The sequence below is a fragment of the Corvus cornix genome, chromosome 10, assembly GCF_000738735.6.
Source record: "Corvus cornix cornix isolate S_Up_H32 chromosome 10, ASM73873v5, whole genome shotgun sequence".
Lineage (NCBI taxonomy): Eukaryota > Metazoa > Chordata > Aves > Passeriformes > Corvidae > Corvus > Corvus cornix.
The window spans coordinates 2,553,699-2,578,203 of NC_046340.1; the positions used below are offsets into that span (position 1 = coordinate 2,553,699).

General features: G+C 47.8%; 1 protein-coding gene and 1 long non-coding RNA gene across 3 annotated transcripts in view; one reads left to right on the forward strand and one right to left on the reverse strand.

Moving 5' to 3' along the window:
* The window catches only part of SHC4 (SHC adaptor protein 4), a 28,724-nt gene extending 10,729 nt beyond the window's left edge, over positions 1-17,995 (reverse strand). For both annotated transcript variants that reach the window (XM_010391148.3, XM_010391147.3), the window contains exons 1-5: positions 16,677-17,995; positions 9,717-9,787; positions 3,694-3,757; positions 2,686-2,805; positions 1,574-1,627 (exon numbers count right to left, since the gene is read on the reverse strand). In XM_010391148.3, coding sequence (XP_010389450.2) covers positions 1,574-1,627; positions 2,686-2,805; positions 3,694-3,757; positions 9,717-9,787; positions 16,677-17,261 — 894 coding nt within the window. In that variant the 5' untranslated portion in view covers positions 17,262-17,995. The remainder of the gene's footprint in view (positions 1-1,573; positions 1,628-2,685; positions 2,806-3,693; positions 3,758-9,716; positions 9,788-16,676) is intronic.
* An 831-nt stretch (positions 17,996-18,826) lies between these two features.
* LOC109143447 lies at positions 18,827-24,087 on the forward strand. The gene is made up of 2 exons (XR_002043624.3): positions 18,827-19,560; positions 22,141-24,087. It is a non-coding gene; the product is annotated as an uncharacterized LOC109143447 (long non-coding RNA).
* The last annotated feature ends 418 nt before the right edge of the window (positions 24,088-24,505 follow it).

Sequence of the window (24,505 nt, forward strand, 5' to 3'; positions counted from 1 at the left end):
GCAAAGAGTGGCTTGATAATTCAGTTTTATAGTCAAATTGGTGAGGTAATGAATAACATTCTTTTAATTATTAAAGATGCATTTTGTTATTTTGGATCTTTAAGGTGGGAAGGGGAAAATGCAATTCACAGCTTAAAGGCATGGCTCTCTTGAGGGAAGATGCAATCAGCTGGCAGGAAAAAAGGCCCCATTTGCAATATGCACAAGAACAATCGTTTAATAATTCACAATGAATGACACAAGAGGCAGGTCTTAGGGCCAGCAGAACTTGTCCTAGATAATTTTTTTTAAAATCTCTGAAGTTAATATCATTAAAACAAAGCAAGCTAAATATTTCTTATGCATCTAGTGAACTCAATTTCCTTCCTTTTCCTTTCAACTTTTTCTTAAAGTTCATAAATATTTTAGGATAGATATTTTTAAATAAATTAGATCTAGGGAGCAACTAGGAACTAGAGTAACTGGAGCAGTACCTGCTATTTTTTATGTCTTTTTAATGTTTATGTACATGCTTGAATGATTTTGCTTTAGAGGAAAGCCAGAACAGGCTTAATTCTCAGGCAGAATAGTGCTACTCCTTCATAGCCCAGAGCTATGAACTTCACTTAGACCCTGAACGTGGGGCAGGTGGAAAGACATGCCCTGTGGAAACTATCTCCCATTTTAAATGTAAACAGAATTTTGAAAAAATTACCTGAACAAGACAACAAAATTGCCCCTTATGTGAAGGGCCACTAGATTTATAGTCACCACTGATGAGCAAGACCTCTATTTTACATATCCTCCCAGTAAGAAGTGTCACCAGCTGCACCACCAAGCCCATTTCTTGCAGCACATCTGTGTGCAAGCACATCTCTTGCTGACCCTGCCATTAAGCACTGACCAAACCCAGCACTGTGTAGCCTCTGAAATCTGATGAGGGCACTGTGCAAGACCAGTGCAGGATAATAATACAAAAAACACTAAAAAAGGTAAACAAGCCCTAAAGAATTACTTATCCAACCCAGATAGATGCCATCTCCTGCTTACAATCATTGCAATAAAGAGTTTGGAATAGAATAAAAAAAACCTCTGGGTTGAAAACATCCATGACTACATGGCTGTGACACTAGGAAGAACAGCCCTATCTGCAGGAAAAAGGTGGTGATGCCACATCTGTCTCATAGGAGCTCTTTGCTTGACTCAAAATTAATCTAAAAATTTAGAGGTGCCAGTGCTGACAGCTTTTGTGACAAGGTATTGGATCACAGGGACCACTGAACAGATCAATTCCTATGTTCACATTCTTATTTTTAGATGCCCACGTCAGAGGGCTTTTGAATGGACTGAGGCTCACTGATGGGCAACAGGAAAGTTAATTGTATGTGTCTATTAAAGATGCACTGAGTCTATTCCACATTCCCTTTTCAATTTCAGTCCCTCCGTTTTCTTGTGTTACTGGTCATGATCCAGAAATGCAGTGTACTCTGTTATTGCTTGTGGAAGGAAGGGATGAAGCAAAGTATTTGCAGGTAACAATTATTATGTAAATTCATTATACCTGCAGAAGTTTATCTTATAAATCAATACTTACTGGGTCACCTCCAGAAGCAAATGAGATGGACTGCATGTGATGGTTGGCAATAATCTGAAAAGCATAACAGAATAGTTAAACATGCTCATGGGCCACATTAGAAGACAGCAGAACATGTCTTCATAGAACAAGCAATTAAATTCATAATAGCCCAGTTTATTAATTTATGCATATCTCATTTAGGAAGGAAGGAGATAAAAATAGGAATATTTTTGAGACTACCTGTTCATGTTTAGCAGTCTAGAAACCTGAGTACTCTTCCTTAAAGAGTTTCCAGAATTAATTCAACCACCAACTTCTAATTGTACCCAAAAGGAAGGGAAACCTGGTGTCCTAATCCCCTCCTGGAACAGATGTGCAATGGACAGGAGACCTCAGCACTACAGACAAAGTCCTAAGAGCTCCTTGATGCTCAGCATGGCACCAGCTCAGTGCAGGATTCCCAGAGCCAGTGAGCCAGAACTACCTCCCTGATGTTCCCCTGCTCCAGCTTGGAGCAAAACCTGCTGCTGGTCTGGGGCGAGATCATTCTGGGAGCCGATACCAACAGCTGAGGGAGGAATTGGGTGGGCAGGACGAAGATTCTTATCATATCTGCCAAGAAGGAAGGGAGCACAGCCCAGTTCTAAGCAAATCCAGGCTCTCAGGAACACACCTCAATGGAGCCTGGAGACTTCACGTCGTATAACTGATTGTACACGTGTATTACCCAGCTGTAAAACAGCTTTGAATGACACCAAAGCCAAGTTCTGACTTAGTATCTTTATCAATTTTTTTTTCCTCCTAGGACTTGTCAGAAACTACAGCTGGGCCCAGTGCCTTGTTTATTAGGCACTTTACAGGCAAACACATCCAGAGAAACAGTTTGCCAAGTGCTCAAGGATCCCTCCTCATGGAACACACCATCATGAACTAAAAGGACCTGCTGCTGTATGTTAAATTCCTCCAAAGTGCTTTCATTTTTTAATTCAGAGGCATCATGTAATTCAGCTTCAACAGGGTCTGCTAAAGGGTGCTGCTTTCCCTTTGAAGGGCACAGCCTTTTGTCAGAAGCCAGGAAGAAGGAGAAAACAGTAGCATGGAAAAAAGGACACTGATTACATGTATCCTACCTGCTGTGTGTCAGCATTTATCAAAGTGAGGCTGCTTGTTGAAATGGTCAGCTTTATATTCATGCCAGAAAACTGAAGATTACTTTTGCCAAGTACAGAAGACAGAAACTTCACTGGAGGCTTTGAACAAAGAAACAAAAGAAAGAGGCTGTCAGCCCACTCTGTGAGGGGCAGAAACATATCAAAGTCAAGTAGCTTTTACGGTATCTTATTGAAACTTTTAATGGAGAAAGGATAATGGCTTGATCAAACACAAATAGATCTTCTAACAAACATCAGCTGTGAATACAATACTGGTAGGAATGGGTTTTATGTCAACAATAGGAGAAAAAAGTTTTAAAGCAAAATCCCAGTGAGCTAAATGCTATAGCTCAGTAATTCGGAATGTGCAATTTTCCTTCTGAACTCTTCTTTGTTTCCTAAGGATGAAGTGTTTCTGGGTAAAGCAAGAAATTCTCTCATGTATTCCTTTTTCAGGAGCAAGTTCATTCCTCTTGAGCTCCACAGTTACAGAAGGAAATCAATAAGTTCCACTGGACACAACCCAACTGTAACCACTGATGTTGCCCCTCATTGCATCCCAGTTACTTAATAAAACCCATTAAACACTGCCATTTGAGCTGTGTTTAATTTTTTATATATATAAATAAGTAGCAGATAACTTCCAGTGAATCAGCTCCCTCTTCCAAACCAAAAAAAAACCCCAATTCCAAAAATTTAGCAGCCAGAGCCTAAAACTTGTAAAGCACCACACACAGCAAGGGCTGGTAGAAGCAGGAACTCTGGGCAAAGCATTAATCCTGAGAAAAATAAAGCAGGGCATAGCCTGAGCCCCAAACCAAAAGGGCTAAACACCCTGCAACCAGTGCTTCCATGTTATCCAGGCTGAGTTCAGATGGATTAATATGTGCTAATTCCAGCACGGATTGAAGCCTGTTAGAGAATCATGTATCCTGCTTATCAAAAGCAGATATAGAAAAATAACTGCTAAGCCAAAACAGGATTTACCTTCCGCTTTTTTATAGCTCCATTTGTACCCGATACAGCTTCACAGAGTCGGCTTATTGCTTCCCTGCAAATAAAAGAGTACAGCACAAACTGTTGGATCATTTCACATGCACCATCTGTAACAGAGCCAGCAGCTCTGCAATTTATTGTTATCAGCCCACTTATAAACACTTAAGTCTTCTGGAAGGTCTTTCACAGTTGTTTTTCTTTCTTCTTTCCTCCCACTGTTAAAAAAAAAAAACAACCAAAAGAGCTATTTAACAAAATACAGTGATTCAGCAGCCTGGTTTGGATTGATTCTTTTTCTTCATCAAAATCGGTTTCACCTAATGAAAATTTGTTTAATAAAAAAAACTCCAAACATAACTAACCACAAGACAAACAACCTCATGCCTTCAAACCCTTTTTCTCAGAATGGTTAATAGGTCTCTTGCTTGGCAAGAGGGGCTCCTCCCTGCTTAATCCTTCATATTTAGCACAGCAGGTGCGTGCTGACTGGGCCCAGCTGGGTGCTCTGATCGACTCTCTGGCATTTGGGATTTGTTTTAAAAAAAAACAAAACTAAACCAAAAAACAAAACAACACCCCCCTCTCAAAAAAAAAAAAAAACAACCAAAGAAAACCAAACCAAAAAACCAAACCAAACCAAACAAAAATACCCTAACAAAAAAACAGAACCAAAACCAAAAAACACAATAACCCAAACAACAGTGTGGAGGGGTGTGGAGGTATAATCACCTTCTCCAGTTCATTTTCAGAGCTATCAGTCCATATCTTGTAGGAATTTCCCAAACTAAACCTTCTCTCTAGCCACTCATTCTCCTCTGCAGGTTCCTCTCAGTTCAGGCAGCAGAAGGGTAAGGCATAAAGCACACACGGTGTTCATTTCTAGCTCAAAGATAAATCCCACACAGGATAACAGAGTGGTGTGCTGTGCCTATTTTCCACACTTGAACAAGGCAAACTGTGGCCTTTGCTCAGGCAGGTGGCTGGTTTGGACATTCAGTGGAGCACTGACAGCCCTGGTTGAGGTTAGCCCAGCAGCTGGGAAAAAACCTTTCTGCTGGCAGTCACAGGCTTTTCCTCACTGACACTTATTGCTTTGAAGTCAACAGGAAAATAGTGCCTTACTGGGCTGGGATGTGCTTTGCAAGTTTCCATAACCTTGCCTGGACATCCCGGTTGGAGCTGCAGCCCAAACCTCTCCAGCTGCCCTGGCTCTGTGCCACAGGCCCTGTCACCCTCTCAGGCTTAGGGTCCCATATTGGGCACTTCAAGCCTCAGCCTTTCTCTCATGGCTGAATTCAGATTTATCTTCCAAGCTGGGATTTTTTTGTTGTTGCTCTAAAGCAGAAGGGAATTTGTTTAATTATTTGTTTATATTATTGAATTATTATCCAAAGAGCTAATTAGGAAACGAGCTGCTTAGGAAAGTTTTTCTGTTTCCAGATTCCAGCGCGTGCGTGGGAGGAAAACACCACTGGCTTTCATCTCCTGAGAAAGTTTTGGTTCAGAAGGGCTAAAAAATATCAGGAGACCACACAATGACAAAAGGTTCCAGCCAGGTATGTCCCATGAAGCAGAGGTGCCCCAGTGAGGAGCATGGTCCCCCCAGGACCCTGCAGATCAGAGAGGAAATAAAGCCAGCCCAGTGCTGGTGAACCCCAGCATCGCTGCTGCCCCTGCTCAGTGCCCCACAGGCTGCCACACCAGTGGGCTACGTGCTTGAAGCACTGAAGATCAGTGATACACATTGAGGCTTCCTGCCAGGGAACATCCTGAGAAATTCAACCTGGATGCTGTCAAATGAATGGAGACCTCACCCACAGCAAAATATAATTAATATTTTCTGAGTGAAAACAGCAGGGAAGAAGAGGGGCCTCATTGTGGGCTACACAAGATGGAAACCCAGCCTTTTGAACACTGACCCTTCTTAGCATTTAAAGGCAAAGTACTTCCCCCTACACAACTGAAAATACCTTTTTTAAGCAAATTCCTGATACCCTTCTTGGTTAGCTCCTGTTTTATTTACCTGGTACCAGGAGGAAGGCCAAAAACGAAAAAAGAGGAAGGCATCCTGCAGGATGAACTTGCAGATTCCAATAATCAGCTTGGAAAATGAGAACTCATCTTCTCATTCAATATTAAAGGAAATTAAAATCAGAGCCAAGACATTAAGGCTACTTGGAGCCTTCAAGTCTAGCCCTACCTAGAAAGAAAACCAGATACAGAACAAATTGGAAAAACAGAGAAGTTGTCTCTTTTGGTGACAAATGAGTTCTTGTACATGTCAGGCAGCCCATGTGAAATCAAAAGTTGTAGGCAGAGATGCCAGCCACAGAGCCTGTTCTTGTACAAGTGTGTTGACTGCCCACTTCACCATGCTCTGAAGCAACTGTCCAGCAAAAAGGAACCAAAATGTAGGCAAACCATTTCTACTTAATAGTTTCTATTACCTCTCTTTGGTAGGGGAAATAATCTTACAGACATTTCTTGCTGCACATCTCTGGGTGATTTTCCAAGTGATCTAACAAAACTTCACAAATATTATTTTAAAGGTGTGAAAAGCAGGAGTTTGGTAACACCTGCTGCTACAACTGAACACTTCCTACATGCAGCCATTTCCACAAACTAGAACCTGCACCACAGACTAGGAAGAAAAGAAACTCTGGATGCGTCCACGATAAACTGAAATCAGTCACCCATTTTTGGTATCCATAAGCCTTTAGACTAGTTGGGTTTGTTTTTTTTTTTCCTTTTTCAGGCCTGCTCAGAAGTACAGTCCACAGGTTTTCTCTAGGTCTGCAGCCCTGGAGTGAAACCTGTGGCAGACACGGCTCCTGCTCTTCCCAGAGCGTGCCCGTGCAGGAGAACGCCTGTGGGCAGCAACACTGAGCTGCTTTGTTTATTGTTCCCCCAAAACGAGAATAAAGGACGAAAGATGGGCTGATGTAAGCAAGCAAGCATGCTGTTGAGGATTTGCTTTTAAGCATCTAGGGCCCTGCCTACACCATGTAACAGAAAGGGATTATGTGGCTCAACAAAGTTGAAATTAATCTTCCAAACAAAGTCAGCCTTCTTCCAGCAGCCCTCCCCGGCTGCACATTTCAGATGCCCTTCACCCCTCACTGCCTGACCATTTTCGGGTTTGCAAGTTAATGTCCCAATCCAAGATGCAGAAACCCTTTTCCCAGAAATGCCCAAATTTGATGACTGATAATCAGCTTGATTTAACAGAAGTGGGAAAAGTGTAAGAGGAAAAGAGCTGAAGGGCTGGACAAGAGAAGAACATATCAGGGTCCAGCTAAGGCAGGACCCGCCACAGCACAAGGGTGACAACCCAAACACATCTTGTATCCAGAACAGCAAGCACAGGCTAGCCATTACAAAAAAAATACAAAGCCCCTCAAGCAGAAGAATCTGTTACCCTTATTGTTATTTCTTGGTGTTACTTTTCTCATCTACACAGAGTTTGAGATCACAGATTTCTGCAAAATGGGAGGGATGTCCTAAGAACAAGTAAGTTGGGTCATGGGCGGGCAACAGCAGAGAGCTGGAAAACAAGCAGTGGAATCTCCTCTGCCAACCTCCTCACCCCACAGCCACCGAGGGTAAAGAGCACCTCAGTGCCCAGCCCTTCCCTTGCTGCACTGTGGTCATTTGGCCACACAGCACCTCTACACCCCATGGTCATTCATAGGACTGGAGAGGCCACTTTCTGCCTTCCCTAACCATGTGCCTGCCAAGCAACTGAAAATGCAAGTCCAGCAAGAAAACAGAAAGTAAATCCTCCATGTTCATGCCTTTGGATGCCTCACTGCACTTTGGCAAACATGAGTTTGTTGATCTTTCCAACATTCATAAGGTAGATAAATAACATCTTCAATTTTAGATAACATGAGGTAACTAAGCATGCACATACACATAAAGCAAGGAAGGGTGCAGACATAACTAGAGACCCTTTCTACCTCACCTCAAAACAGAAGATGCCTCTTTGTTTAGTGCAATGCCGTCAAAGTAAAAATATTTTTTACCCCAGTTCAATAACAGGCACGATTAAAATGGGATAATTTCCAGCAGCTCCTTGGTTGGTGCATTGTGCATGTCTCTATAAACTTACTCCCCTGAGAGAACAATAGGGGAATAATCAATGTTATCTTTGCTCCAGTCAGCTTGTCATTGATCAAACTTTAAAGTTTGCATGCGTGAGCTCAGCACTTCAGCATCTGGTTTGCAAACAGTTTAAGTTTTGAATTTCTCGTGTTAAGGTCAGCAGTGGCATTTTTTTTAGGTGATGGAAATACTTCCATTGTTACATTTTCACATAGTTCTGCTTAACAAAACCTTACTATCTGGCCCAAATTTAAGTTGCCAAGCTCTTGTCACGCAGTAATTCATATTCATTATTTTCCAGACAAACCATCCAAAGCTCTGTTCTCTCAGCACAGCAGCACACACACCTCTTGCAAACAGGAGATAACCTCACCCTCTAGCTGAGCTGTGAAGAACTGAGTGGCCTGGGCTTTGGGCTCAGTGTATTACATGGCTCTTCTCGGTCAGGAAAGGACTCGCCTGAGGGAAGAATAGTGGTATCTCAGGCACTTCTTGATACCCACATGCAGGAACTGGGTGAGTGTGTGCTTATGCCAGTTGTAAATGTCAACAACTGCTGATTCTGAATATAAAACAAACAGGACAGCTTTAAAGTGAAGTCTATGGGCACTGAAGGACTCAAGTTTTTCAGTTCCGTTCAGCTGGTAAGTCTGGGAGCCAACAGGTATAAATGCAACACTAATCTCTTCATGTTGCTTTCCTTTCTTCATGACTTCTTTGATACAAACTTGAGCAAGCAAAACAGCATCGGAAAATCTCCTGCCAGCAGGAAGGAAAAGCTGGGCAGGCACAGGAAGCCTCAGCCACACTCCTGGCATCCTCAGCATGAACTGTGCCAGAGAAGCAGCTGAGAAGACAAGGGAGCATGTCTAAGGCCAGGTCAATATAACCTGCAGCCACCCATGTCTCCAAAAAGCCTTTGGAGGTGCTGAGCTGCTGGGTGGCTGCTGGGGCTGCCTGGCAGAGCGCTAGTTCTGACTGCTGGACCGTGAGCACATGGCAGCAGCACACAGCACTCAGAGCTGGAAAGAAGGTGATTGTTTTGAAAACTCAAACACTCCTGCAGTGCCAGACTTGCAAGAATAAATGTAAAAAGAAAATTTTGCTTTTCTGTTTCTGACAGGACATTTCAGCCACCCCACAGGCATGGGGGTACTAACAATCTACACCCAGAAACTGGCATCAGTCTGCAACAGAAGTTGCAAAGTTCTTAAAAGACCACAAAATATTTCACATTTAAACCACATCCCCAGCTGTATCTGAAAATGAAATATTAATCTTTATCTGATTTGCAGCCTAAAAACTTGGGCTTGCAGTACAGATGGAAACAGCTGTATTTCAACATGCTTTCCTTGTGACTCCACCTCCAGCTGTGCCTGGTCTCGGTGCAGATGGGGTCAAGCGATGTCATACATCTGATAAAAATTCATTAGATGACCTTGCTAGATTGAGGGACTGATGGCACTTTCTGCATCAGGAGTGAAGCAGCGTGGCAGAGAGACCCATGAGGGTCCTGGCTCTCCACCTTGGCCACGGCACCCACAGGCACGGCAGCAGCAGTGGGTTTCCCCTGTGCAGGCAGCGCCGAGCCCACGTGCACAGCCCGGCTGCTGCCAGTCCCCAGCTGGCTGTGGCTGTCTGCTCTGTGCTGCCACTGCAGGGGGAGGCTCACTGAGACAGAAGAACTGGGAGAGGAATTACGTCTGTGCCCGAAACAATTCATTTTCCAATGCAAATAGCCTATTGTAATGATCAAATAATTCAAATCATCACTTAGGAAAAAACAAAACAAAACATGCGAACTCCTATTCAGAATTGTCTCAGAGCTTGGCACACACCCTCAGCTTTATACAGAAATTAGCACTCAGGCTTTTCATTCTTGGTCTGAATCTGAGTTTTATACCACCCACCTGGTGACTTGTGTTCGCGTGCCAAAGTCCAGGGATCTCATTGACTGCAGCACTTCAATACAGCCCATGTACTATGGAAAACAGACAGAGAAAAGGGAGTACTGTTAATATCTGGTACACAAGTAAGAGGAGGATCACAGGAGGAAGCAAATGTGATTACTGTCCACTAAGTTTATGCAGAACCACAGCCTAAATGGAAAATCAAATCAGCCATCCTAAAGCTGCTTCCTAAATAGATCTTGTTTTACTAAAAGTGTAGAGAAGAGCAATAAAGATACCAATGGCTTAAACACCATAGCACAAAAGAAAAAAAAAGGTAAAGCACTCTGGGGACACAAAATCCAATTATTCCTTTTTTTTCATTTCTGCTTACTCTCACTTATTAGCCTGTGAGACTGAGCTGGGAGGAATACATGAGGGAATACTGGAGAGAACAGAGTCCTCAGGAGCAGAGAGGCTCTGGAAGCCCCACGAGACCAATGCACTCAGAGCCCCCCTGCAGAAGAGCTGAGTGTCCCTTCAGAGAGCAGAGGCATTACAGGCCACGAGGAAAACCACTGGCTCCACACTGCTACATGTCTGATGACAAATAACCTCTGCAGAAGATGAAAGATGTGAAGTTGCAATTCCAGCTCGTAGCAACAGCTCTTAAGAGCCTACACTATAAACTGACCTGCTCTTATTAAAGGCTGACTGCCACACTTCTGTTGTATGGAACAGAGCTGGGGCTTTTTCTATACTCATTTGGGATTTGCATAAGACTAATTCTCAGAAATATCAAGGATGTGATGGCATATCCCCAAACATATCTCACTAATCCTTCAGCATTTCTGTGAATGTCCATCTCTCTGTTGTTGAAGCAGTCTGATCTCTTCATTTCAACAGGCTGGCATAGGTCTGGGTCTCTCATTTTTCCTCTTGGCACCATCCTGCAGTGCTCACACAGTGCCCAGAGGCTGCAGTCACAGCCTGCCTGTGCAGACCTCTCCTTCACGAAGTCAAAGCTTCTGGGACACAGAGACAACTTGGCAAACCCAGGCAGGGACGTGCATGCTCTGTCCCCTTGTCTGAATGGAGGGAGAAAGCATTCTGTGTCAGAGAAAGGTACCGTATTTAGTTCCTGTGCCTCATTTTGCCTGTAAATCAATTTTTCTGCTGGGCCATTCAGAGAGGGTTGGGTCTAGGTATCTGTTTCAGCTTTGGAGACTTTCAGAAATGAATGTATGTGTGAAAAAGAGAACATTATATGTGCAGTCAGGGATTCCACAACAATTGTATTATCCCTATTTTGCTTTCTTTCCAGATAGCAATGTAACCCTTGGGAGAACTCCAGAATTAGGTCAGAGACCTGGAAGAACATCAATAAGAATCTGAAAGGTTGGCAGAACTGCTTCCCTAATGAACATTTAATGACTTTGAGAGCTATCTGCCTTGTTAAAGATATTCCTGCTTAACAGGAACGAAGCAAATGTGGAAAATATGTCCAGAGCCTCAGCTTGTAGCACAGCAACGACCTCTGATCCTACAGTATAAGGTCAAGCATCCTGTGAGCTGGTTGGCTGCTCCTCTATCCTTGAAAAAAGAAAAATTTAGAGGAGTAGGTGAGTCATATGCTGATAAGTGAGTCCCCATTGCATCCTGAACAGATGCGTGGGAAGCTACTCTAAGCAAAGATGAAAAATCAATATTAGGTTTTTGCATAAGTGACCCTGAGTGAAGCTGAACTTATCAATGATTCACAAAAGACCTTTTTTTTTTTTCCCTTTAAAAGCCTGAGTAGGGAAGTGCATTAACATGGCACCTCACTGCATCTCTCATTTATTTCAGCTGTTGTTGGTTATCTGACGTGGTGCAGCTCGTGATGGCTGAACCTTCACTTCACAGTATGAGGGTACAGAGAACCAGCAGAGCCTTGGGCAGGGGGACGATGTGGGGCTGGGGCAGAGGAAGTCAGGGTCACAGAGCCTGGGAGAAGCCTATGGAGCACACCAAAGGACAATGGAATACCAGAAGCCTATTCAAGAAAACAAAAGACATTCTCCAAGGAAGAAAAAAATAATTAACAAATAAACAAGGAAAATATTAACCCCTCCATAGCAAAATCTCAGAAGCAGCACAACCAATGTATGAGGGAAAGGGGAAGGCAGGGGAGAAGGACAATGTTTGTCTCAGAGACTTCTGCACCCAAACTCCAGTTCAGGTGGTGCCCCTACTCCCTGTCCTGTACACCCCAAACAGCAGCTGCCACAGAAACCCAACAGGCTTCTCTGGTGATGCAGGGTCGAGGCCAACTCATCTTTCCTGCTGCAGGGAAGGTTAAACTAAAGCATGGGCAGGGCAGCAACTACGGTTGCCTGGGACGGGAAGCCACAACAGCCCACAGCTCTTGCCCCAGCCCAAGCTATTCACCAGGTACTTTTGTGATAACCAGGTCCAAAAGTGGTGTCCAAGGAGGGGTGTTCATCTTCTGAAGCTCACAGAGGGGGGCAAGACCCAGGTCACCGAGCTGCTGGGCAAGTTGGGGGAAGCTGGACACAGGCCCAAGGGTGCACTAACCAGCCTGGGGCAACGAGCACAGATGTAACTGCAGAATTCAGCTACCTATAGAAAATAAAACAGCAACAGTGAAACAAGCCAAGGGCTGAAGACCTGATATTGCTGATGAAAGCAGATGCTGAACCCACTGTTCTGTCAGCAGCAGGATGGAGAGCTTTTGCCAAGACAAGCTGCAGCTCTTGGGAGGGAAAGGAAAGACTCCCTGGCCCCTGCTGGAAAGGGAACAGCTCCACTAACAGCAACATGTGCAGAGATATCCCATCTGCAGAGATATCCCATCTGCCTGCAAGGGCCTGTGGAGAGCACTGGCACCAGGAACTGCTTTGTCCCTTGGGGTTTGAATACAGAGCGTGATCGGGGGCCGGCTGCCATTTCCCCACACCACCAGGATGGCAGGGAGGTGGTGGAAGAGAACAGCAGTTATTGAAGATGCACACACCTTTTCACATCCATTTACATGAGATGACAGAAAGTGGCTGCAAACAGGATGAGGGACTGTGTGGGAGGAGATGTGAAGGCACTAGGTAGGGCCAGTGTGAATAAGCAGCACATGGCAGGACAATGCAGAGTGCCAGGCTCAGGAACCTGTTGTGAGATTTCTCTGTTTTCACCCTGGCAGCCAACACCAGGAGCCAGCCAGGGGTGTGGGGAATGAGCAAAGCACAATTACTGTAGTTTTTGTCAGGAAGTTTTCTCAGCCCTTCCTTAGGGCCTGTGGTAGCCTTGGGGTTGGAAAGCCACTGTGCCCACTGGAAAGCAGAGACCACCAGAGCTCCCCTGGCAGTGGCACTGCTCCTGCCAGCACACAGACTCCACTGTGCCAGTCAGCTCAGCTGCTCATCCTGCCTCACACAGCAGGATTTACTGGGCTGGGGTAAGTGCTCCATAACGCTGTTAGCCGCCACCAGTCAGGCAGCTAATGAAGAACTTTGGCCCAGGTTTGTGCCCTGCAGGACATTCAATCGGCTCATTCCTCAGCCTGAACCACACTGGTTTCCTCCAGCAAACACCAACCCCATCCAGATCCAAAATCAAAGGCAGCAGAACCTCTCCCATTCCCATCACGGGAAGTGGAGAGGCCAAGGCAGCCCACAGCAGCAGTGCACAGCACTGCAGACGTGGGTGGTACCCCCGGGGCACCTGTGAGACAGCGCAAAATCCGGGCAGAACCAGCTGAAAAGCAGACTAGATACCTTCAAGGATGAAAAGAGCCCATTAAAGATCATTAAGCACAAAAAACCCCCACCAGTAGTTTGCCGGTGCTAGCCTAACTCTCCTCATGTGCTCGCCCTGCTCTCATCTTCCCCCCTGCAGCAGCAGCGGTGCAGACAGACAGACAGACAGGCCCTTGGTCTGTCCCACTCCTCGTGCCCACGCAGCACAGCCTCTTCCCTAAGGGCAGCAAGCCAGGGCTTTTTGTGATGAAGATTAGCTTTTGATAAATGAAATTTTTTCTGGGGAGGTCTGACCGTTTTATTCAAAGGCTTTTAATTTTTAAATATATCTCGAGGAAAAAAAAAAAAAACAAAACAGGGAAGTCATAAATGCAGCCATAAAGAAATATTTTCCCTGTCTTTTTAGTTTTGTGCTGAAAGACCACTTTCTGCATCCCTGCACTCGGGCCAGGTCTCTAACAGAATCGTTCCCAATCCACCCTGCCCCCGTTCTCCGGCTGTGACAAAGCAAATGGCCTGAAAACACGCAGGTTTCTGTGAGAATCGGTTCCCCGGAGAGGCGCGTGTGCCCCGCGGGCGATGCCGCGGAGCCGAGGCGCGTTCCCGCGGAGCCGAGGCGCGCACCCGCGGGCGCTGCGGGGCTGCTCAATGCCCAAACCCCGAGCCCGGCACCCTTCAGTCCCGAGCCCCCGGCGCATGATTCACAGCTGCGGCTCTGAAGCCATGAATCACCGGAGCCCATCTCCTTCCTGCGAGAGCCCGGCTGCGCACACGCGTGTAGTTATTTATTTACGACGGGCGATGCAGAGCAACTCTCCGGGTGCAGTGTCAGGGTGCTGAGCGCCAGGGAAGTGGCTACAGCTGAAATAGCACAATATTTCCCTGCCCTGAACCTGGGAGAGGCGCTGGTGGCAACCTAGGACCAGGAAAGGGCTGCCCTGGACCCCCTTCCCCACACAGAGGCAGGGAGCAACTGCTCCAGGCTGACCAGTGGCATCCTTCATGGACAACAGGACTCTGCAGGGCACTGGTGCCCACGTGCACTTTCAGGGAGCAGTTCATGTCATTCTGAACTTCCATGTTAGAAATAGTCAGGCTCCTTTTAATCTAGAGACATGTAACTGATTTTAGATATATATGATGGCATTATGTGTATGTGTTCGCCATCAAACCGCTAGCAGAGGATCAACCTGTACGTTGGTAAAACCCCTTTAAGACAAAGGATGCTGCAAACAACCTTCACCATATTATTTTAAAGTGTAATGGTATTGTAATGAAATATCTGGCAATAGTATTTCCTTTTCACATTTTAGTTAAGTAGCACATTTTTAAAACCAATCATCTTTCAAAGACTCGTGCTTTGATTTAAGCTCAGGCACAGAGCCTTACTCCATGTTAGGTCCAGTAAACATCATCCTTGCTGTTCTCAGAGAAACCACTGGTGCAGGACAGTGCTAAGAGCCAGATCTCATCCTCCTGCTCAGGAGCAGCCACCTCCCTGGCACTCCCTGACAAGCAAGAGTGAGGATGGCAAGTGCCTCTTGGAATATTCCTCAGGCTCATCACAGCCATGACAAACCCCAGCAGGAAAGATAAGTGCCATGGCCACTATGGGCACCATTTAGAGACACCCTCAGCTCCAGATGGGCAGCGTTGTGGGAAGGTGTGTAATGGGTAGAATGTGAACAAGGACATGGTAAATATTCCCCTCGAAAAGCCAGCAGCAATCTGCATACAAACTGTGTTTTGAAACATAGCAGCGTGAGAATCAGAGCTGTCCAGGCTCCTCTTAAAATATTAATATTTGGGCTCTTTGTTATTTGCACGAGCATTTTGGGGGACCAGGTGCTCTTGTGGGTCTCAGCTTCCTCATCAGGCCTGGGTGACACATGGCTGTGAGACAGGTGCCCTGTCACACCCAGCCACAACTGCCTCCCCCAGGGGATGCAATGAGCCCAGCACTTCCTCTTTTTAAAACAACACCAAGAAAATTTCTGCCTCGCTCCAGTCTGCAGGGGACAGCTTCTGCCCTATGGCATTTCTTTAATTCACCACATTATTGCCTTTCTAAAATAAATGTAGATCCTTTCCATGTAATTGTTGAATCCTCCTCAGACTCTGATTATGCTGTTAAGGCCAAAGATCTCTGGCACAATAGATCAGCGGTCTCAATAACGTAGGTCTGACCCGCCTCCTAGAAGGGTCTCTGCTGAGATCCCAACAATCCCATGCCCCAAAAGGGCACAAGAAGCTGGATGGGGAGAGTGAGTGTCTCCAAACACACAGGAGGGAGGGCAAGGGCCAGGGCGAGAGGGTAAGGACTGGAAGCAGCTCCAACTGCTCAGCCCTTGGTCTCTCGGCCCTGCTTTGCCTCCAGGTGAGACCATGCCTCTGCACCATACTCCTGCCATGCTGCAGCCCTGGCCACTTCCCAGCCCATCTGAGGCTTCCTCACCAGCTCCTGAAGAAGCCTGGTGGTCTCTGGGGAAATGAGCACCTTGCTCATCCTCTCACCTTGCCCATCCTCTGATGCTGAAATGCCCAAACCCCTATTCTACTTATTTACCAACCTGCTGCTATTGCTAAAGGGGCTAGTTAAAAAGAACACCAAGAGTTTGGCCAGGACATGTCAGCAATGTTCTTGCAGCTCTCCTTGGGCAGATTCCTGAAGGCTCACAGCCATGGGAACAACATAAGCAGCCAGATGCAGGGAAGAACATCTCCCTGTTGCGTTGTGAGGCTCCGGCCAGGGAACCCCCTTCAGAGATCCTGCCCATGAAAGGAAGAGCAGCAGAAAACCTTACTGGAAATACAACCTGGGCAGTGCCTGCCCCACAGCCTCCCTGACAAATATGTCGGCAGTGTGGGCCAGAATGCATCCAGTGCGTGGAGTTGCTCTGTGAGGGATGGGGAGCCCTTTCATGGGCCTCCTTTTCCCTCCAACACACATTTCAGGCCAGAGTAACCCGTTTTCGTTGCAGCTCAACAGCACTCCTCAGAAAGTCTACAGATAGTCCTTTGGAATTGGATGTTGTGTTACCTCTGGAAGCAGCTGGGGTGCTTTTAGCTCCCTCAGTTCAACGCCACAGCCCTACGTACACCAGAAGACAGGAAATACACGGGAGAATTCAGTATTTCGGGGCATGGACTCTAGAGGCGGGAAAATGGAGGTCACCCAGCTGAGCTGTTAGCTCTGTCAGAGAATGGAAGCCCAGGGAGAAGTACTCACCCGCACACTGTAGGTGGCTCCTGGCTCCTGGCTGGACGTGCTTTCATTGCTCTGTGCGAGGCCCCTGTCCTGCCTGCCCACAGGAGCGGGCTCCTCAGCTCCCCGCACAGCGCAGTCGCCCACTGGCTTTGGGGTTAGGAGCAGCTTGTCCAGGTCTGGCTGGGGATACGAGGCCGACAGGCAGCTGATCTCAGGCGAGGTTGGGCTGCTCGGGATGGTAACGCACTCCGTGAGTTTAATTCGCGGCACCTCTTTCGTTCCCAGGCAGAAGCTTTTCAGCCCCGGCAGATTTGACGGGTTGGCAAGTTTAATGTTGGCCATCCGGGGGATCAGCGTGCACAGCGTGGTGCAGGCGTCCTGTGGCCCCAAGGAGACATCTTCTGTCAGTAAGTTGGGTGTTGAAGAATGGGAAGAGGAGGAAGAACCTTTGATATTTAAAGACGTATTTTGTGTACCTTCATCTAGGGAGGTTATGGAATCATTCCTGAATCGGCTGTACTTAGCCCTGTGCAGCATTCCTGGATGTCTGAATAACCCTACGTACAGGACGTGTCCACCGAGGCTCTGCTGGCTGCGTTCTCTCATAGCCTTGGCAGATCTGTAACTGGATATTCTTGCATAAATTGGCTCTTGTAGATAAATTATATGGAAATCAAGCAAGTCAAACAATTTTCAAAACAGAAACCTATTGGATATTTTTGCTGACTGCCTCTTGAATGGTTTCTTTTCCTCAATGGACAAGGTTTAAAACTGCATGGACATCTGGCATTTTGTAAGCAGTAATAAAAGCAGCATACAGGAAAGCACATCGGTGGTGTAGCACCTTAAGCTGAAGAGCCACTCTCCAAACCTGCCTTCATTCCTGCCTCAAGACAGGCACTAAATCCCACCTAGCTCTGAAGACTCACAGCTGTAGCATCAATAATTGCGGAGTCCTGGCTGCAGCGAAAGCTCAAGCATATTCCACACAAAGCAGAGCAAGACAGCTACGAGCCCAAACGTATTTTCAGACCGGCATGAACCCCGTAAGGTGCCCGGCTCTCTGCACTTCCATCGCCGCTGCCCCAGAGGCGAAGAGCATCCCCGCGCTGCAGCTCCTGCCCCGCCGTCAGGCACAAACCCAGGATTCTTCGAAAAACACTGAGCAGCGTCGGTCTCGCTAATTCCTGCTGGAAAGTCCTTCAGCACCATAATAATCCCGAAACAACCGAATATTCCTGCGGCTCCGGGGCCGTTTCCCGCAGCGCCGCGGGGCAGCAGCTCCGCAGCGCCCGGGCCGCCCCCGCCGCAGCCCCGGTCGCCGCCGCCGCCGCCGGTTTTATGAATGAAGTTTTTTTTTGTGAATGGGCTCGGCGCGTGCGGGCGGGCAGCGCCGTGAATGGCGCTCGGCGCGCGGCCGCGGCCCGGCGGCCCCCGGGGGGCGCCTCGCAGCCAATCACCGCCCGCCGCCGGCTCACGCGCCCGCAGCGCGCGGGGAGCGGGGCCCGGGGGGGCGGGGGGAGCGAGGGACCCCCGGGGTGGTGCCGAAAACCCCCCAAAATCCCCCCAAAATCCCCGTTCTGCGGCCATTCCTCCTCCGCGGCGGCACAGGCAGAGCCGACGGGCTGGGCCCAGCCGCAGCCGGGGCTGCGATGCCTCCCTGGCTGCCCGCCCAGCCCCAAGGAAAGCGCAGGCTTGTCCCGGCGCTCCCTGCCCGGCAGCTCAGCTCCAGCCCCGGGGGAAAAGCGCCCCTCAGGCATCGCGTGTACCTCAGGCAGCGAAAGAAGCGAGACGGGTTTATTTTACTCACTGAAAATATCAGGGCCCTCAGCACGAGTTACCTCGGCTCCGTGTGGGGCTTCGACACCTGGGGCAGAGTGGCGGGAAGAGAAATTCAGCATCACGGGGAAACTGGGACCGGGGCCTCGCTTCCCTCCGTTGGCTGAGGCATTTTCTCTCGCCAGGTTTTCAATGTTGAGTTCACCTTCCTCAAGCTCACAGTGGTACCGGCCTCATTCTCTGCTCGCGTTCAGGGCTGTGAATCAGCTGCAGGAGGATGAGGAGAGGCCGTGCTGCCCATTGCTCTGCCTGTGACAGGCGGAGAAAATCACAGCCTGTCTCTGTCACAGTGAGAGAGCTCATCACAGCCAGTCCATGTTCTTACCTCATGTATGAAAGCTGGTATCAATCCTAAAGATGCAATAGTTGCTACAATAAGGTAGGGAAAAATCCCAGTCCTCCAGACTCTTTTAGTGAAATATGGCTCAAAGAGGAAGTGGCTGCTTCGAATCAACCCATTTCGGTGAGGATGGCTCAGACTGCTCACTAAATCAAACCCAAAGGCAAAACCTGGACCAGCCACAAGTTATAAAGAATGACTAATTTCTCATGAAGCTTTAATGATGGCTTTGAGCACAAAATAATAGAAAATTTTAGAAGTGATTAGCAGCTCTATTGATTGCACATAAAGCACAGAAACTCTCTTAGCATGAACATTTCTCTTTCATTTCAACGCCACGCTGGAACATGACATCAACATGGCTGGAAGGAAAACTGGGATGAGAACCCATGGAGCCCACACTGGTGAGGAGGAGGTCTGCAAGGGAGTGCAAACTGTGCTTCCCATGAAGAGGGCAATGAGGACCAGCATTCAGGGAGATGCTGATGCCCCAGGCTTCCATATTGGGGAACCTCCCAGATTTGTCTTTTCTTTACTGCCATGAAAAACGTGCAAACAGACAAGCCAAATTTCCTCTTTGTGCAAGATCAGCCTTACCATCCTTCCTACCTTTCCTCTGAGCACACAGCAAGGGTCTTCTTGCCTTACAGCAGCCCCTTGGCACAGATGACAGCACTGGGAAAGTATGACTTGGTGACCAGGACACTCCCCCGTGCCTTAGCTCAGGTAAGATTAGTTCATGGCTGTGGGTGGTCCCTGGCCCATGGTGGTCCTCATCTCCTGAGCCTGCCTGCCTGCTGCTTCTTCCTCAGGAAGCAATCTGAGCCTTCTTTACCTGTGTGAGTGAGAAAAGGGGTGGGTGGGGTCCCTGCTGGCCCTGCAGGAGATGCAATCCCCTCCCTGTCCCACTGGCAGGTGGAAAGGGTTAATGGGGCAGGCTTTAAACCTGTGTGGTGAAAAGGGACATTTTCAAGAAAAAGAAATAATGCTGCAACAGCCTGTCCTTCACTAATCACCCACAAGCTGTGTCTCGAGCCCTGCACGGCACCAGCATCTGCTGCCCCGTGGTCAAAGCGTTGTTCCCCTCGCGAGGTGCCCAGGGGGGCTCAGGGTGGCTTCTCCAGAGAGGCGAGGGAGGTCGGTGCTTCAGTCGGCATTTCTGTGCTCACAGGCACCAGCAAGTGCGGTTACAGTGTGGGAGGTGAAGAATAGCTGGTGTTTTACTGCAAGTTCCAGAGAAAAATGCAGCTGTGACAAGCTCTTTTTTCAGCAGTGATCAAGAAACACAAGCTCAAGAGCAGGACCCCTTTGGACAATGCTGCAAAGAGCAGCATTGTCCAAGCAATACCAGCCATTGTGGGGAGGGAGAGGAGGGAAAAGAAAAATGCTATGCCTTTATAAATTAAAAAGCTTTTTTTCTCAAGGCTAAAAACAAGATTTCTGTTTAAAATACTGGGAAATCAGCCTCTTACCAGCACAGAGAACAAAGCTCCTTTAAGCACTGGCGAAACTGAGCCTACAGCCTTGTATTCAGCCTAAAAGGAGCCTGTGTTTCTTGCTCACAGCTCGAGTTCCCGGTTGCTCACAGTGCTCAGGGCTTCCCACCCTCCCAGCTCCCTGCTCACCCCTGCTGCTGCCCCAGCAGGACACAGGGAAAAAATCATTTTGCACCTCAGATGGGTGCTGACACAGAATGGTGCATGCTGACAAAGGGCTGTGCCACACGTGTTTTCTCAGGCTACCTGGGAATGCCCTCATGGTGCACAGTTAGGAGCTGAAACCTCCCTCAATCGCTGTTGCCCCAACACACCCAACCCTCCATCACACCCTGTCTACAGCCCCAAACAGCCTCTCAGCCTCAAATATGCTGCATGAAGAACTGCTGTGGGCAGTGCCCAGCTGAGTATTGTCAGAGGGGACAGGAGCTCAGGCAGGTGTAACCACACTGACGGGACAGCACCATTACTGAGGAGCAGCTACAGCCACTTCTAGTGCCCCTCTGAAAGAGCTGCAGAGAAGGAGGCAAGAGAGCAGCAGCCACAGCTCCAGCATCACCACAGGCAGCCGATCTGTCAGGAAGAAGCAGTGTCAGCCTGGAGCCTTAGGCACCCTTGGGAGCAGCCCCAGTTCAGATCTGGGGCTGTGGGATCCCAGCTCGAGCAGGCACTTAGGCACCCCACCCTCTCCTTGCAGCGCCGGGGCCGGGACAGGCGCACACAGCGCTCGCAGGGGACAGGAGAGTTCACGGCGAGTTGGGGACCAATTGAGAGGCGAGGAGGCAGCTCAGCAGTCTCACACCAGGAGTGTGGGGGCAGCACGGGGGAAAAGCTGTCACCCACCTGCAGAGCACACCCAAAAAGCAGCTGCATCTTGCAGGAGCCCAGAGGAAGCCGTTGCGTGCTGCTTGCACCCGGTACAACAGAGCTTGGCCTTTCTGTTAGAATTTGGAGCAAACAGGGGACTTTTTCCCTTTATAAATAGCAGCAGCAGAGTTAACTCATGCTGAGGTGCACCAAGATGATCTGCCTTACTTCCTCATTGACATGCCTGGCTGATCCTGGCAGAAATCAGCAAATTGTTACAGAACGGCAGGAAAATCCCGTGGCAGGTAACAACATGGTGGCAGCTACCTCTGGAAGCCTGGAGCAGCTTATTTCCACTAGAATCACACATGGAAACTGTTCTATTCTATTTCAATTGAGAGAAATTTATTTTCCCACATGTCGAATCATTCTCATTGTTTTATCTCCTAGCCCTTGTTCTGAGTGAGGAAAAACTAGGTGGATTTGACAACTGCAGCCCCTCCTACCTTCTAGGAGAGCCAGAGAGGGTTTTCTTGGGCTGAAAACACAGGGATCAGAGTTACTGGGTTTGAGGAGGACAAAGGCAGGGCCCCTGGATACAAAAATCAGAGATTAGACTATTAATACTTTTCTCCCATTCTAGCTAATCCCTGAAATCATGTTCTAGGGTGACAAAGTCAAGTTGCAATTTCCCTTCTTGGGCTCCACACTGTGTTTAGCTCAGCCCAGTTTCACCACTCACAGCAACACTGCTCTGTCCAAAACTGCAGCTCCAAGACAGCAGAAGTGCAGTGGGCCAAGGCAGCAGAAGGCAGTGCTGCTCCACCTGGGCAAAGCTCACATCCTTGCAGCTGAGCAGGATGGAGTGGAAGGACCCAGCCTGCCATGCAACGGGGCTGAGCTAGATGTGCTCCCTTTTATATTGTTTTTATATCCTCTTTGCCTGGCAGGACCACCACCTCCTCCTTCAAACACTGATGGACTTTGTTGTCTTTTCCCCCAGGACAGTCCCAGAGCACAGGGGAACAGAAACAAGCTGGAGAGTCCGGTGCAAAAGCCCAAAATTCAGTCTGAAGGTTGCTCAAGAGCCAGCACAGAGCCAGTCCTTGCAGCTCTGAGGGAAAGCAGCCATCAAAGATAAATGGGTGAGAGCTGAACACGGGAGGAGAGCACAGCATGGGAGACCTGTGCCACAGCTGGCCCCTCTGCAAAGTGGATGGTGCCAAGCTCTGCACATTCAACAAGGACATACCCAAAACAGAAGAGCTAGTGAAAGCTCCTGCAAGCCATCAGAAAACATCACACTGCCCTAACCACTGCTTTCTGAAAGGATTCGCACACTGAGAGCCCAAAGATACCTTCAGTAGCACTTGCTGGGCTGCCTCAGCACTGCTTGCAAGGAGACTGAGTGCCCATGAGCAAAACCCAGCATCACCCCAGTCTCTGTTGCACCACAAAGTGCTCAAAGGAAGAGCAGATTAAGAATCTAGTGACTGGATCCAGCTCTGAGCACAGCCCATAGCAGGAGAAATAAAAAGACACATTTCAGCCTAAAGTAGCCTAAAGCTTCCTCGCTGCAGAATTACCCACCACATTAAACAAATTTCAGCAACAGCACCACCAAACTACTGTCAGCTCCAAAGGAAGTTGGGGGTAGTCATGCTTTAGTGGCATCTCAGGGCTTGATATCCATGCAGTAGCAGGCAGGGAATAGCCTTTCCTGGAATTACCTTTAAAGCTGTATTTTTATAGGGCAATCCACTAACCCATATTAGAAAATAATAAATCCCACAAGAGGGTTGAACTTCTCCCAGTGTCTGCTTAGGTGTGCAAGGAAACACTGAAGGATGTACCCTCATTCAGCATCTGTCCCTTCCATCCTTGGATGATTGCCTTTAACTTGGAAAAATCAGGAAGTAAACCTTGACATGGGGGCATTTCCAAACACCACTTCTTGTTAATTTGCTCTCTTCCTCTACAGTCAACATTCTTCCATAAGGAAAGCTTTCCAAGAGCTTCTTCCAGTTCTTGCTTTTTTTTGCCAAACATCCTTGCCTCTCCAGTGCTTACCTATTCCTCAAGACAATCAATGGCAGAAAGGACACTTACCGTCTCAGCTGCAGACAGGAAAGCCCCAAGAGCTTGAAACAGCACTCTTGGGCAGAATCCATCTAAAAACACAGTCTTCCCTTGCAGGAAAAGCATTATAAGGAGTTTAATGCTCTAAATGTACATTTAGGGTTCTTTTCCCTGAGAGATGCTACTGAACAGGAAGACTTTTACTACAATGTCTTTGAAAACTGTACAAAACCCCCAAATGCTTTGAGTGACAACATTTATTGTTGCTTTGTAACTCTGCAAGAAATGAGTAACCTACTACAGAGTCCAAAGCCTTATAGAAGCATGAAGTTGTTTCAAATTTGGTGTGGACACACACTGACTTCCCCTACAAACACAGGCTGAATTGCTGTGGGTGTGAGCAGTGCTGCTGCAGCCTCCAGAGTCTCGACGGGAAGCCAAGGACAAACACAGCTCCACACAGTTTATTCCATTCCCCCTCTCCCCTTTCCCTTTGCAGAAGAACAACTCTGTTATCAGTGTTACATGATTATTAAATTCCTCATTAGTCACTGAGGCCGGATCCCTGGAAACCACCACAGCAAAGAGCTGGGTGCTCTCAGTGCCCAGACAGACCCCCCACGCATCTGCCTTGTGTGGGAGCTCCCCAGGCTCCATGGAAATCTCATTTAACAGCTGGGAGCACACCAGGGCCTGCAGCTGGGGCCAGGAAGTGCAGTCCAGCTTGGCTTCCCCTGCATGTGGTAACTCATAAAAGACCCCCCAAGGTAAAGAGCCTGCAGCTGCATCATCTCCTGTGGGGTGGGTTGGTTTGCCCAGTAGTGCTTTTAAAAAAAGCCCACAACAATAAACAAACAAACAAACAAACAAAAAGAATAAAGCCCTGTGTTTATTCACAATGATCCTAAAAATCTGAAAGCAAGTCCAAGGAGCTGTCATTTTTGCTGAGTGCAGTTTGACTGAGTTGGGTCTTTCCACACATTGTGGACACACAGATTCATGAACATCCGGCCCTATCCCTACAGCCCAGGCTGCTGTGGGAGCACAGGCAGGGCTAGTGCTGCCTGAAGGAATTTAGCAGGAGCGATCTTTTTTCTTGTGGTGCTTTTTCTGGTATGTGCAGAAGTGCAAAGCATCATTTAAAAACTCACCAGAGGCAAGGAACTTTGCTCAATGTTAGTGTTTCTTAAATGGTGAAGAAATGAAGAGGGAGAAAAAAATTCAGTTTGTAAAGGCTTGAGGGTAACTAATTTTTTGTCATTTCCATAGCACAGGTCACACTGTGCCAC